At 43.4% G+C, this 16793-nt stretch overlaps 1 protein-coding gene across 1 annotated transcript in view; it reads right to left on the bottom strand.

Moving 5' to 3' along the window:
* The window catches only part of me2 (malic enzyme 2, NAD(+)-dependent, mitochondrial), a 91843-nt gene that overhangs the window by 55967 nt on the left and 19083 nt on the right, over window positions 1–16793 (bottom strand). The window contains exon 2 of the mRNA XM_084322849.1: window positions 10619–10776. Coding sequence (XP_084178975.1) covers window positions 10619–10735 — 117 coding nt within the window. The 5' untranslated portion in view covers window positions 10736–10776. The remainder of the gene's footprint in view (window positions 1–10618; window positions 10777–16793) is intronic.

The raw sequence follows: 16793 nt of genomic DNA on the forward strand, positions 1-16793 counted from the left end.
AAGGCCTCTTTTTTTATCTTTTTTTTTTAGACACTGCGTTACGTTGCTTATAACTTATAACATTAAGATAGTGTATTAACATTGTTATTCTCTCTCTGAGAAAGGAGAGCTAAATAATGTGTCTGTGTGTTAACACCTCTTAAGTACGAGTACTTGCTACCCGGACAGGCCGCACAGCCCGCGCGTGTAGTTTTTCTCCTCACTTGAGAGAAAATTTGTGGAACTATTATAACAATAATTACCTCATTTACAAGTTGTATTTAAGTTTGCAAATAAGGGCTAGTAAGGGAACACATTAATGACAATTCAAATATGTAAAAAAAATCAAGATTTCGATTTTTTTGATTTTCTGAACAGCAAGACATTTTCTTCATTTCAGAGCACCTCCCCCTTGCGAATCAAATCGGGTTTGGTCACGTCGAGTCACATATGTGTATACACATACAGACATATAAATATGTACACACACGCTCACACCTACGATGACGCATGTGCTCGCACACCTAATGGATGCACTATCTAGAGATTCTAGATGTACCACACACACAGTGGCATATTACGCGCATGCACAGACACACATGTAGACACACATACACGTTTACACATTATACAGATACGGGGGCATGGACCCACACACCCATACGCTTACACCCTGGCTGTGTCCAATACATCCATGCACACACACACATAGGTTCACGTGCACGCAACTGCACGAGCACTGAAGGGCATATGCCCATGTACACACCCATTTATAGACGCATGGACACACGCACACTCCCACGCCTCTTCCAATTTATTCTATATCACCCAATCAGGCACCCTTTTTTGTGTTTAACGGGGCATGTTGGTTGCCCTTGTTCGGGAGTAAGGTGTTCTGCCCTATTTCGGGGCCTGCTTAATGTGAGGTTGTTAATGTTAATATATTATTGTTATGCTTACCGTTTACTGTTGCCACCTATATTACCTTACCTGGTTGGGTGTATCCCACTGGGCAGCTGAAGACTTTATATAATACCAAGATCTGAGTAAAAACTTAAACTGTTACTCTTACTTTTTTTTTTTTTTTTTTTTTATTATTTTCTTTTACCTAAGGGGCTCGACGAGGGCCTGAGCGGCTGGCTCCATAGATAGAGAACCTCCAACACAAGCACATTATGCGTGGATTAGTTTCTGAAGGGTATTTTGGGCACCTTGTTTTTTATAGGTGTCAGGGGGGGGGGGGGGGGGTTACCGGACTTGTACATTCAACATTGATCAGACGTCTGCTTTGCTTTTCACCTGCAGTTGTGCTGAGCTCTCTCTAGGTTCCAGATGCATGGCCTCTCTCATCTACTATGATCGACACGGGTGATACCATGGGGCTGGAAGGGTGCTCTGTCAATTTCGTGAGTTGGAATGTTAAATCACTCAACCACCCAGTAAAGCGTAAGAAGATACTTACACATTTAAAACAACTCAATGTAGACATAGCGTTTTTACAGGAGACACACTTAAAAACTGCGGACCATGCTCGACTGAGGGGGGGAGTGGGTGGGACAGATGTATCACTCCAACTTCCACACAAGGGCCAGAGGAGCAGCCATTTACTATGTCAAGTGTAGAGGCCGACCCTGCAGGGCGCTATATTATAGTGGTGGGGAAACTGCATTCATTTCCGGTCATTCTGGCTAATATCTACGCACCAAACTGGGACAACCCTTCGTTCTTCACCAGCCTTTTTTCTCGCCTACTGGATATGACCTCGCACCATCTCATCCTTGGCGGCGACATGAATTGTGCACTCTCCCCGGTGCTGGACCGTAGCTCGTCCAGGAAGGCCCCCCAGTCTAGCTAGTACCTCGGAGCCTACATATCCGAGGACTTGACATGGACCACACACATTGACAGTGTTGTGAAGAAGGCACGACAACGCCTCTACTTCCTCAGGCGCCTAAGGAAGTTCCAAGTCAGTCAGAAGATCCTTAAGAACTTCTACTCATGTACAATTGAGAGCATCTTGACCGGCAACATCACCTCCTGGTTTGGGAATAGCACTGCACAAGACCGAAGCAGACTACAAAGAGTGACACGTTCAGCCGAACGCACAATTGGAGGGGGGCTCCCCACCCTCCAGAACATTTACAACAAGCGTTGCACGGGCAAGGCTAAGAGAATCATTAAAGACTCCAGTCACCCGAACAACTGCCTCTTTGAACTGCTGTGGTCAGGCAAGCGATACCGGAGTCTCAAGGCGAGCACAGAAAGACTCAGAAGAAGCTTCTATCCCCAGGCCATCAGGCTGCTAAACGAACAATGAACGAACACTACACAACAACAACCACCAAACGCACATAGCACACACATCCACACGCACACACTCACTTTAAACAAACACACTGTAGCACCCACTCCACACACTTTATAGCACACACCCACTTTAAACAAACACACTGTAGCACCCACTCCCCACACTTTATATTTATTGATGAAGGACTGCACTACAACTCGTACACCTTACTGTAAATTGTACCTAAAATTGTACCTCATCCCATTTCTGCTTTGCACTAGATAGTACTGTACATTAGTACACTGCATAGTATTGTATATTATATGGTAACTCAGAACATTGTACATATGTCTATACCGAACACTGTGACCTCATTTTTCTTCTTCTAAATTACATGCTATATTATGTTATTTGATACTATCTTGTCTAGCACAGTCTCTGGAGCGTAACAGTAAGAAGCATTTTGTATGAAAGTATTCTGTACTTCTGTATGACAACTATTAAAGAACTTGAACTTGAGCTCGGCCCGTGCAATCCGGCGCTTTCTTAAATCATATGGGGTAGCTGACGTGTGGCGGTTTCGTAATCCTACATCCAGAGGATACTCCTTTTTTTCCCCGGTCCATAATACCTTCTCACGCATAGACAGCTTTCTCCTGGATAAGAGACTCCTTCCCCTCGTAACCAAATGCGAATACGGAGCGATAGTTATCTCAGACCATGGTCCCTTAGTTATGAAAATGAGTATCCCGAATACACGGCTCGGCCACCGCCAGTGGAGACTCAACCCGTTGCTCCTGTCGGAGGAAGCCTTCACAAACTTCATCACCTCGGAAATTACATTATTTCTCGACATTAATAAGACTCCGGGAATGTCTTCTTTAACCATTTGGGAATCACTGAAGGCGTACTTAAGGGGACAGGTGATTTCATATTGCGCCAACCAAAAGAAGATAAACACGGCACGCCTTAAGCAACTGACGGACAAGATTTGAGCTAGATAGACTACATAGCCACTCACTCGCCATCAACCGACACGTTGAAAAAACGTATATCGTTGCGAACTGAGTTTGACCTCCTGTCAACGCGACAGGCTGAGTACGTCATTACTAAAACGCGACAGGGGTACTATGAACATGGGGAGAAGGCCGGACGGATACTTGCCCATCAGCTGTGACAAAGAACTGCCAACCAGTCCATCCCCACTATCAACAACGAGCGGGGCTCAAAAGCCACTGACAACCTTAAAATTAATAAAAGCTTTAAAACTTTCTACCAATCGTTATACACCTCGGACTCGCAGGTGGGGCCCTCCACGCTAGACGATTTCTATAGGGCCCTCCGCGTCCCGACAGTCAACCCAGAGAGGGCCGGAGATCTGGAGGAGGAACTTACGGTTGCGGATATTACGTCAGCGATTAGATCTATGCAGAGTGGCAAGTCCCCGGGGCCAGACGGCTACCCTACAGACTTCTACAAAAAATGCTCAACCCAGCTGTCCCCGCTGCTGCTAGCCGTATTTGATGAATCATTCTCAACAAATTCTCTTCCTCCGACCATGCGCCAAGCGGTTATCTCCTTAATCCTTAAGAAAGACAAGAACCCACTGGAATGCGGCTCGTTCCGTCCAATTTCCCTCCTTAACGCCGATGTCAAGGTTCTCGCTAAGATTCTGGCCCGTCGTCTGGAGGGGGTTCTCCCCTCGATTATCTCGCCGGACCAAACAGGCTTCATCAAGAATCGGTACTCTTTCTTTAATATCAGACGCCTCCTAAATATCCTGTATAGCCCCTCTCCACCCGGAACACCTGAGGTGGTCCTCTCCCTTGATGCGGAAAAAGCGTTTGATCGGGTGGAGTGGAACTATCTTTTTCACGCTCTGGAGAGGTTTGGGTTTGGCCCTAAACTCATAGCTTGGATTAAAATTCTATATACGTCTCCGATGGCTGCCGTTCGCACCAACAACAATCTATCCACCTACTTTGAACTCCATAGGGGTACGAGACAGGGATGTCCTTTATCTCCACTCCTTTTCGCGATCGCAATGGAGCCCCTTGCGCTGGCTCTGAGGCAGAACACCGATATCAAAGGGATCATGCGCGCGGGCTCGGAGCATAAAGTCTCGCTCTATGCGGACGACATGTTGTATATATCACAACCCCAAACGAGTCTTCCTCGGTTGATGACCCTACTTGCTGTCTGGTCTGGCGAGAGATATTGAACGTTGGGACCCCCTGTCGCTATCCCTGGGTGGGAGAATCAACACAATAAAGATGAATGTATTGCCGAAATTTCTATATGTATTTCAGAGTCTTCCAGTCTTTCTGACTAAAACATTCTTCTCCAAGATAAATAACCAGATATCTTCCTTTATCTGGAACAAAAAAACGCCCCGGATCAAAAGATCTATGCTGCAGAGACCCTGCGTAATGGGTGGGATGGCGCTTCCAAACTTTATTTACTACTACTGGGCAGCAAACATAAGATCGTTACTATACTGGGTAAAGGGCGAGGAGACAGCCCCCTGGTGGACAGTGCTGGAGAGAGCGTCGGTTAAATCCACCTCCCTATCTGCCTTGTTATGTGCTAAGCTCCCGTTCACACAGCCCATATCTAGCTTTACCTCGAACCCAGTTGTCATCCATTCGATAAAAGTGTGGAACCAATTTAGAAGAACCTTTTCCCTCAGGGAACTATCACTGGCTGCTCCGATCACAAGAAATCACATGTTTGTCCCATCAACGATGGATAAGGCCTTCGACAGTTGGGCTGGGAGTGGAGTGATTACGCTGTCTGACCTCTATATAGACGGCAACTTTGCCTCCTTTGAACAGCTAGTACAGAAATACAAGATCCCTAGGTCACACTTCTATAGATACTTGCAACTCCGGAGCTTCGTAACTTCGAACTCGGACTGCTACCCAGTGTGTCCTCCTGCCTCCCTTTTAGACTCAATCTTGAACTGTAAACTGATCCAGAAACAGGCTATAAGCAGAATTTATGAACTACTTAATAGAAGCAACTCAACACCTTTAGATCTCCTCAGGGGCAGATGGGAGACTGACTTAGGTGAACCAATCACAGAGGTCACATGGGACAAGATAATACAGGGGATTTTCTCCTCTTCCATTTGCCTTAAACATGCGGTTATCCAATTTAAAATTGTACACCGACTGCATTGGTCTAAAGACAGGCTCTCTAAGATATATCCCGACATAGACCCTCTATGCGACCGCTGCAGACAGGCTCCAGCCACTCTGCTCCACATGTTCTGGACGTGCCCAAAGTTGCACACCTGGCAGGCCATCTTTGACACCGCACTATTAAAGAACTTGAACTTCTCTAAGATATTTGGAAAGGAAGTGGAGCCATCACCATATATTGCATTATTCGGAGTGGCCCCAACGGACATCCACTTTAGATGGTGGGAATCTAGAATGCTGGCCTTCTGTTCACTCTTGGCCAGAAGGCTAATACTGTTCAAATGGAAGGACCCAGGTTCACCTGTCTACGGCCACTGGATGAGAGAGGTCATGTATCATATTAAACTGGAGAGGATCAGGTATACTGTCAGAGGTTGTACCGAAAAATTCCACAATATTTGGGATCCTTTCCTAACTTTCTTTGAGGGTATGGAAGCGGATAATGTGACAGAGACGATCTGACTGGCCTTCCTAGTCTCTCAGCTTGTTATTCTTTTATGTTCTTACTTTTCTTTTTCTCTATCTACAGAATACAAGAGATGCATATGTGACTGCTGTCTGGTGATTTAAAAGCTAAAAGGAAAAACAATGATTAATAAATTATTTAAGGTATTTTAGAATGATTTTGTCTGGTATAGGGGTGGGGGGAGGGGAGGGAGAGCGGGAGGGGGGGCATTACTTTACTTTTCTTTTCTTTTGGCCCATGTGGGACCGCCTGTAAAATCTAAATATTCAAATAAAAAAACCTTGTTCAAAAGATTAGACCCACTCTGCCAGTAACACACTGATCGAAGGCCAGTTCCTCAAAGTACGAAACAGCCCAGAATTACACAACGTGGACTTACGAATGCAAATGTTTGGATAAAAGTGCTATATAAATGCAGCCATTTACCCAAGCCAAAACAAATAGGCCTACAGCTCAGACAGATACCATGCGATTTGTGCTGTTCACACAAAAATACATCTGATTTGGGCCACTTCCGTCTGCAGTGTGAACGTAGCCTAAGGCTGTGTGACATTCAAACTTTTCTTCAACAATTTCAGAGACCTCTTTTCATAATTTGTTTTTCTGCTGCCCAGACTAATCTAAATTTCTTTAGCTACAAATAATACATGGAAGCTACACGTAGGTCACTATTAAGTAGTGTACTTGGTAGATACAAAATTCAAGAGATGTATTCGTCACATACAGACACGAGACATGTAGTGAAATGAAGGTGGCCATGCCCGCCTTGATTGTGCAAAAAATACAAATAATAATAGAATAAAATAAAATAGATAGACATGATAAAAGGTACTTAAAATATTATACAATGCTAAGCTTACGAATTAAAGGTAATGAGTCCTATATACACTACTATACAATATACATTTATGCTATATGTAACTATACTAATTATACTATACAAAAAGTGACCTTTGCTTTTTCCTAAAGTGACTTGTAGTGTGTTGTGTGAGAGAGTGCAGGATGTGTGGTGTGTGCGTGTGTGTTTTCTTTATTTTTATTTATATTTTTTTTAAACATAACATCAAATTAGACACACAAGCATTAACAGTAAACATCCAATGAAATCACAATTTGAATAATTATAAATGTAGTTTACGAGATATATACCTAATACTTGCTATCTAATACCGTACATACTTATGCTCCTGCTCGCTCACCCCCCCCCGGACCCCCACTTGGATAATCCATCCATTTTCATTTGTTTCTAACCAGGCACTACAATTCATATGCTAGCTTTTATTCTCTCCACCACTTCTTTTTTTTTATCCACTTTTTCTCCCATTTTCTATATTTTTCTCCCATCCCAATTTCGTATCATCCAATTCAACCCTCCCCTGTCACGAACGCCGTTTCTTGCCTCCCACAAGCCGGCTGCAATGTGGACTAAGTCATACATAGCACAAGTCCCCTCCGGTACTTGAGGTAACAGCAGTCGCATCTTTTCACCTGCGCAGCTCGATCTCTCAGTGGCGAGGAGTAACGCGTGGGAGGCTCGCGCTGCCCCCGACACTTCCTGATTCTACTGCGCAGGCGCACCAACCGACCTGTAGGAGTCGCTGTCCACAACGCCCGATCCCCACCCATCAGTTTCCCACCCCCTAATACGGCCAATGTGTATTAGTATGAACCACCAGCTAAACTGAAAGCAATGTGGAGCGCTGGGCTCGAACAGGCAAGCCCAGCGTCTCAGTAATTCGTGGCGAGCGCCTTGCCCACTACGCCACATAGCCGCCCCCTTCTCTCCACCAGTTCTAACCAGATTGCAATGTTGGTTTCACTGACACCTAAAATTCTTGCTGTAGATATTTCTAGATAAATCACATCGAGATAGGTAAGAAGAACCCATACCTTCCGGCACATTTTTTCCGGTTGAATCCATCGTGATGCTATCAGCTTTTTAGCAGCTGTGAGACCGGATAAAACTAGTCTCTTTAGCTGTATAGGGGCTGCAAACTGAAATAAATCATTCAACAGCAATACAGAGGGATGTACAGGTATGTTCAGAAATAAGAATACTGATAATTGCTGGGACACTTCTTTCCAGAATATCTTAACCGGTGGGCAATCCCAATACATGTGCATAAATGTACCCTCATCCCCATTTGTACATAAGGAACATAGGGAGTCTTGTTTAAGTCCCATTCTGTTCAATCTTGTAGGAGTCAGGTATGTCCTATGAATATAATTAAGATTAATTTGTTGATGGTCCGGGTTACGTGACGCAATTCGAACGTTTGCCCAGACTTCTTGCCAATCAAAATCTATTTCCAAGTCTGGTATATCCCTCCTCCAGACTGAGTCTAGGGGGAGGATTCCATACGAAGACGTTCGTAAGTGATGATAAAAATCAGATACGAAGCCTCTCGATGTCTCTCTTTCATAGAAGAATTTGTGATATCTGTGGTGCTCAATTGGTATCCTTAATGGGACTCCATGAGCCTTCAAACAATCCAATAACTGTGCGTAAAAATAATATGTGGAACTGGTGAGGTAAAATTTTGTATGTATATCTTGATAGCTACAAAAACCCTGTTTGTTGAAAACATCTCCCAATGTGTGTATGCCCTGCTTTTCCCATTTGAGGTATATTATAGGTTGTTTTCCAATAAGGAGTGCATTGTTATTGAATAGGCGAGTATGGCTATGCCATTTATGTTGGTTAGAATATTTTTTTTGTGTTTCACGCCATATCCGGATCACATGTGTAATAAGGGGGCCAAATGCTTAATTGATAATATGGTGTATACTATGTCCTGCAGTCTATGTGGTGCTACTATATTTTCTTCTAAGTTTCTCCAGGATACAGATGCTTGGGAGTCAAACCAGGTTGTCAGTGGTCTTAAAGAGTACACTTTCAAATAGTGGTAAAAGTCTGGAAATGCCAAACCTCCGTCGGCTTTCTTTATTTTCGGCTTATCTTTTTATTCATGGAGGTTTGTTATTCCAAATAAATTTATATGCGGTGGAGTGTAATTTTTTCCAGTAACCATCAGGAGGGGGTAACGGTAACATTGAGCTAATGAAGTTGATTCTAGGTAAAACATCCATCTTAACTATTGATACTCGTGCCTGTACTGAGTTTTTAAGTTTGGACCACCTGTCAAAGTCATATTTGATCTTATCTTGGAATTTTGTGTAATTGTACTTCACCGTTTGGCTTATAGTAGGGAATACCTCAACTCCTACACATCTGAAGTGTTTAACCATTGGTATTTTTTCTGGAAGGAGTATATTCTTTGCAGGGGCATTAAGTGGAAGGAAGGCCGACTTTGGCCAATTTATCCTAAATCCCGATAGATTGCCAAAGTCATCAATCAACTTGAGAAGATGAGGTATTGAGGTGTTAGGGTTTTGCATGAACAATATTACGTCGTCCGCATATAAACTAATATGATGTTGTGTGCCCTTAATTGCGATTGGTTCTATGGATTGGGATTGTCTTATATATTGTGCTAAAGGCTCTAATGATAAATCGAATAGTCCGGGACTAAGAGGGTAACCCTGTCTGGAAGAGCGCGATACCGGAAAGATTTCGGAGGTGATTATACCTGTTGTAATCATGGCCGATGGGTCTTTGTATAATACTTTAATCATATCAATGAATCCTTTTCCTAACCCCATCCTTTCTAGTACTGCCCATAAATAAGACCATTCCAACATATCAAAGGCTTTCATCACATCCAGGGACAGCATCGCTATAGGTGGGGTGTCATCCTTGCTGGCATCTAGCACATGTAATAACCGTCTTATATTATCCGTGATCAAGCGGCCTCTTATGAAGCCAGTCTGATCAGGATGAACTAAAGACGTCATATGCTTTTGAAGTCTGATGGCTAATACCTTGGAATACAGCTTGATATCGGTTCCGAGGAGGCTCAAGGGTCTATAACTACCGCAATCGGTGGGGTCTTTGTCTTTTTTAAGGAGGACTGTTATGAGTGCAATATTGTCGATCTTATGGAAATTCCCCTCCTTGATTGAGTATAAAATCAAAATATTAAGTAATAGGGGTCCAATTACATCCCAGCATGAGAGGTACATTTCTAGTGGGATACCGTCCCTTCCAGGAGCCTTACCACTTTGCATTTCAGATATGGCCTCCCTAAGTTCATCTAGTGTGATGGGTGTTTCTAACTGTTTAGCGTCATCCTCTGATAGTTTAGGAAGGTGTGTGTGTGTGTTCATGTGTGTGTGTGTTTGTGTGTGTGTGTGTGTGTGTGTGTGTGTCTGTGTGTGTGTATTGTGTGCATCATGTGTGCTTGTGTATTGGTGAAATTCTAGCACAAAGGTGCTGAGATACTAATCTACACATAAGGGAGGATGCCACAGTATCAGATCCATCGCCAACTTCATTTTATAAAGGTTACACTGAATAAAAAGATTCCTATTTCCAATATTTTCTATATCAGCCACAATTGCCAATGTCAATCAAGAGCACCGTGATCAGTCCCTTATATTAGCCTCACGATTCGATTAGATTCTACGATGCAGCTCAATAATATATTACATCCTAAATTATATAATCTATATTTACTGCACATGGCTACTTTTTCATCAATTAATACAAGCAGTCAGATAAATTTACTTTTATTTAGAAAGTTCTTAAATGAGGGGTTAATCAGTTCCTCTGAACTGCAGTACCTTGTTGGTGCGTGGGTTCAGCATGAGGGGCTTGCCCTTCTCCTTGGTGTGAGCCCATCGACAGGCGGAGGAGACACACGGCCTCAGAGACAGCGTCGTCCTCAGTCTGGACAACATGGTGGCAGAGGACAGTCTGGTCTGCAGGCAGAGAGACAGCTCTGTGGAGACAAACACAATCATTTAGTTCTTTATTAAGAATATAGATCTTTTAAGATCAATTCTCAAACTCGGTAATAACCATGCCTTTAAGCCATCCACTATGGATCAAGGGTTTGCACAGTGGAATGTGAAGGGTATAGGGTGCTTGAAGGACTTGTACCAAGGGGGCCAGTTTTTATCATTCTAGCAACTGAGGGTCAAATATGATTTACCGTCGACACATTTTTTCCGCTATCTACAGATACGGAACTTCGTAAGGACTCATGTAGATACATGGTCAGACATTCCTCAGCATCAAGCACTGGAAACTATAATTAATGTTAGACCAGGTAGTAAAGGGGCGGTGTCAAAAATATACCAGACACTTTTCAATCAGGTAATAGTTAGCACAGAAAGATATAGGACTGGGAAACGTGTCTTACAAATATTCACCGGTGCTCTGTAAATGTTAGAATTAACTTGATTCAATTTAAAGTGATACACAGGTTGCACTACTCAAAGGTGAAAGTGAATAAGATGTATCCTAGCGTATCAGCATTGTGTAACAAATGTAAAAATCAAGATGGTACCCTTACACATCAACTCTGGTCTTGTCCCAACTTACACACGTTCTGGTCTGATATATTTGACTTTTATTCAAAAGCTTTTAATAAACAGTGGGAACCCTGCCCCTTAGTGGTCATTTTGGGCTCTAGCGACGATGCTACTAGGTACTCTGGCAATGAAAAATGGCCGATATATCTAGGTGCTGTATTGGCTAAAAAGCTCATCTTGAGCGGTTAGGTGGCGTAGCGGAGATTGCGTTCGTCACCAACCCCGGAGCTGTGAGCTGGATTCGCCTCCGGGGTTGTCACCAGCTTGGCTGGCCGTTCACACTAATACAATTGGCAGTATTAGAGGGTGGGAGAAGCTGGCGGGGTGGGTCCGGGTCGTTGTAAACAGTGACTCCTACAGTTCGGTCGGGGCGCCTGCTAAGTGCGGATGGGACTTGAGTGGGATAGTGTGATCCTTCCACACGCTACGCCCTCTCGGAGAATATCCGCGCTGCCAGGTGAAAAGAAGCGGTTGATTGGCTGGACGTGTGTCGGAGGAAGCACGTGATAGCCTCCACTCTCCCAAATGATCTGACTGTGGGGGGGTAAGTGCGCAGCGACCAGGAAGGGGATTGGGAATTGGCATAACGACTAACATTGGGATGGGAGAAAATCGGAGGAAAATGGAGGGGGAAAAGATCAAACAAACAAAAAAAAACTCATCTTGAGACTCTGGAAGTCTGATGCAGCACCCTCATTTGAAATGTGGATGAGAGAGCTGGGTGAGACCCTCTACTTAGAGAGGCTTAGATTTAAAAATACAGGACGGAGAAAGGTGTTTGATAAGACATGGGGACCGGTGTTGGATTACTTAAAGGGTCTGAGGGAGGATGAAGATGATATATAAGTTCAAAGTGTTACTCTATTACAGTAATGTCTGAAGGTATATTCTCTGTTTTGTCTTGGCTTTTGGCCTTTTTCTAATGCTTTGATCTTTTAGTCTCTTTCTTATTTTCCAGCAAGAATCTAGCTTATTTAACTATCCTGTTTATTTGTATGTATAAATCCGCCAAATGAAAGAATGTTTATTTTTATTTATTTTTAATCTTTTTTGTTACATGCCGCTGTACAATTGTTTTTGAACAAGAAGAAAAATAAGATTGCTTGTGTGCATCATTATGGATGTAATGTGCAATAAAAGTACTTATTAAAAAAAAACTCAAACTCGAAAATCATATTGCTTCAGTTTCCAGATATGGTTTAAACTTTCTCATGACCATAGGACTATAAATCATGACCTTGCTAAATCCACCTTGCCAAGATTATCCAAGCAGAAAGACTCTACACAAGCTTTGTCACACAGAGCTTAATAATAGTAATCTAAAATCTAATCTATTGAATTGCCTTGAGATAATTGTGACGAATCCAGAACTGGTTGAAATCGAATTGTGACCCCAAAAATAATATATAAAATAAAAATTGTGGGGCGGCCGGGTAGTGCAGAGGACTAAGCGTCTGCCTACCACCACAGAGACAGTGGGATCTATTCCAGCTGTGGTGCTTGAAGCTTCCGGGTTGGCCGACCGTCCACACTAACACAATTGGCAGTGTTAGAGGGTGGGAAACCCAGCGAGGGTGGGTCCTGGTCGTTGTAAACAACGACTCCTACAGTTCGGTCGGGGCACCTGCACAGCAAGGGAAGAATCTAAGAGAGGTAGTGTGACCTTCCACACGTTACACTCTCCCAGTGAGAGTCCGCGCTGCCAGGTGAAAAGAAGCAGTGGGCTGGGTACACATGTGTCGGAGGAAGCATGTGATAGTCTCCGCCCTCCCGGACCGACGGTAGGGGGTAGAGTGCGCAACGACCAGGAAGGGGATTGGCATAACGACTAACATTGGGATGGGAGAAAAACGGAAAAAGAAAGGAGGAAAAAGATAAATAAAAAAATTTAAAATAAAAAATTAAATTCATCGAATCATGAGATTCCTAAGGATTCCCACCCCTACAATAATTATTGATAGACAAGACCAGAGCTGGTTACACCTTTGACCCCAACACACAAACCCTTACACATTGAACCAGGGAGGTTTGTGATCGTGTAACATAACTCAAAGGTTAGTAGAGTATTGATTTTTAGCGTGTGTTGAAGATCATTCAGAGAATTTGGGGCAATAAAATAAAAGGCTGACTTTTCCAATTCAGACCGTGTTCAGTGGACCTTAACCCTTTCACTACCACAGGGTTAACCCTTTCACTGTGGCAATATTTAACTGCCACACAACAAAGTGTTAACCCTTTCACAACCACACTACAGAAAGTTAACCCTTTCACTACCACGCTACAGACGGTTAACCGTCTGTAGTATGGTAGTGAAAGGTTCACCTTCTGTAGTGTGGTAGTGAAAGGGTTAAGCATAAGCCAATCATTTGAGCAAGTTAAGTTCCAGTCCAGCATCATTGCGACACAAGGTGGTAGCTTTCCAATAAGGGCTTCATAGATAAACAAATACCAATGTTTATTACACCTCTCTCCCAGAGGAGACCAACCCACCTCATCATACAGGATACAATGGTGGTCATAGCTATAACCAGTCATAAATATGGGGGCAGAATGATATAACGTGTCTAGGAGTTTAAAGGGGACATATTTTAGTACTTTTCAACAAGTTAATATAGATTAGATTCAAATGTATTGTCAATATTATACAGTACAAGTACAGTACAATACAATGGAAAGAAGTTTGGCATCTAACCAGAGTGCAAATGTAGCAGTAAAGTGCAATAGTAATATACAATGTGTACAGGTGATTAAACTGGAGTTGTATGTACAGTGATACAGGTATAAAGACACTATGGTAGTAACTAAGTCACACTGGCCAGCGGTATAACTGGTAGGAGTAGGTATAGGATATAAACAGATATAGTATCTACAGATATGTAAAAAAGGATTTGGTGCAGGTCTATTGAGACAGATGTGGATAAATATATACAGTATATGTTCAATATAATTATATATATATTATACAGCATTATTGTACATATGCTATCATACAAACATATGGATTATATGAAGGTATATAAAAAGTATATTCAGACAGATGTGGATAAATATATATACCCTAAATATAAATACGGCATTATTATACATGCTATCATACAGAGTTATATGGGTAGACTATAGTTTGAGGTAGGTAGTTATGATTACAATGTAAGGCAGTAGGCAGGTATACATTGAGTATAGGCAATGGGGTTCAGAGTTAGTGTATGGTATGGCATCGTGGTACAGAGTTCAGAGAGATAACAGCTGAGGGAAAGAAGCTGTTCCTGAGCCTGCTTGACTTGGAACGGAGGTTCCTGTAGCGCCTCCCAGAGGGAAGGAGGGCAAACAGTCATTGGGACGAGAGGTGTCCTTGACAATGCCTTCCTCAGACACTGTTTGTGATGAATAGTCTCAATTGCAGGGAGTGATGTACCGGTACCAGTGCTTTCCAGTCAGAGGCAGTGCAGTTGCCATACCAGACTGTGATGCAGTTGGTGAGGATGCTTTCTATAGCGCACCGGTAAAAGTTCACCAGAATCTGAGGAGACATGTGGGCTTCCCTCAGTCTCCTCAGGAAGAAGAGGCGCTGGTGAGCCTTCTTGACCAGTGCTGAGGTGTTGTCGAGGTTCCAAGAGAGGTCCTCAGAGATGTGGATTCCCAGGAGTTTTAAACTGGAGATGTGCTCAACCTTCGTCCCATTGATGTGGTGTCTATCCTAACATACTGGGGTCTGTTGGTTAGGAAGTCAAGTATCCAGTTGCAGACAGAGGGGTTAATGTCGAGGTCCTTGGTTTCCACGAGGTCACCAAGTTTTGAGATGTTACTGTAGGTCCCCTTTTTTTTCCTGAAAAAAGGGAAGCCCCCTGTACCAACAAGTAGCCCAGCACTAGAAATCACAGTTTTCATATGAGGCCTTACCTGAAAACAAATGAGGAATTTCACTATGAATCTCTCATTTGGAAAATACAATGTCAATGAAAGGTTAAATCATGATTCATTAGGCAAATACCTATTTTTAGGCCTATGTTACTGTTTATCTAAGACTCTAAGACTGACATGGTCATTGTAATGCATCTAGTTTAACTGGCTTGAGGAAACACCTATAGTCTAGTCATAATGAAGAGGTTTACCGCCATCTCTAATCTTTAGCCTAAATATTAACCATATGATATTGCTTTATTGCAGCGGTTCGCAAACTACGGGTCGCGCATTGGCAAAAAAAATAAAACAACGAGCCCCTTCATCAACGGAGGCCAACACAGTATTCCAATACACATCTCACTACATATAATACTGCGCATGTAATCGCGGAGGCCACATCTGGTCTTTTGTGAGTCAATGTGTACTCAGTCTCAGATATTTGTGATTGGCACCGTCTCTTAACTAAAGCACTTCCAGGAGGGGGGGGGGGGGGGGGGGGGGTGCGGCTTTCCAGGCCAAGCATATGAAGCTGATTTGATTCATTTAGGACAGGTATTGTAACCTGGACACTCGCAATGGATTTGGCCGTGTGTTCCAAATGCTGGCAAAAGAAAGGCGAAATATAGTAGTTGCGAGACCAGCACTACTAAAACAAAATGGAGTAAAAGACAAGTAAATTACAGCGCACTTGGAAACTAGACATGCTGAATTTAAAACGGAACCGCTAGCTTTCTTTCAGAAAGAAAAAACTATTTTGGAGCAGAGAAAACTGCTGAAAACTGCAACAGTCAACGAAAAAGGACTACATGCTTCGTTTATTATTATTATCTTCTAGCAGACATCTTTGACCGACTCAATGCATTGAATCTGGGACTACAAGGTCGGGAGTCTCGGGACCTTGTTTGTTTTACCCGTTTGGACTCACAGCTAAAATGGAGAGCTGGATTAAGAAACTCCGTCTGTGGCACTCCAGGATAATCAGCGGAGATGTTGTGGTATTTACTCTGCTTGATGTTTTTTTGGAGGAACAGAATGTTGCAAAGAATAATTTTAAGCCCATCATCTGTAGCCACATAGAAGGGCTCATTGAACAATTTCGGAACTATTTTCAATTTTACTGGATCCAGGCGGCTATGTGGTGTAGTGGGCAAGGCGCTCGCCACCAATGCAGGAGACGCTGGGTTCGAGCCCAGCTCTCCGCATTGCTATCAGCTTGGCTGGTCGTTCATACTAATACAATTGGCAGTATTAGGGGGTGGGAAGCTGATGGGTGGGGATCGGACGTTGTGGACAGCGACTCCTACAGGTCGGTTGGTGCGCCTGCGCAGCAGAATCAGGAAGCGACGGGGGCGGCGTGTCCCTCCCACGCAGACCCCCGACGCTGAGAGATCGCGCTGTGCAGGTGAAAAGATGCGACGGCTGCTTCCTCGAGTACCGGAGGGGACACGTGATGTAAGGCTTCGTCCACATTGCAGCCGGCTTGTGGGAGGCATGGCCTAACAGCGTTCGAGACAGGGGAGGG

Source organism: Notolepis coatsorum (genome assembly GCF_963971535.1).
Source record: "Notolepis coatsorum genome assembly, chromosome: 10".
NCBI classification, from domain to species: Eukaryota; Metazoa; Chordata; class Actinopteri; order Aulopiformes; family Paralepididae; genus Notolepis; species Notolepis coatsorum.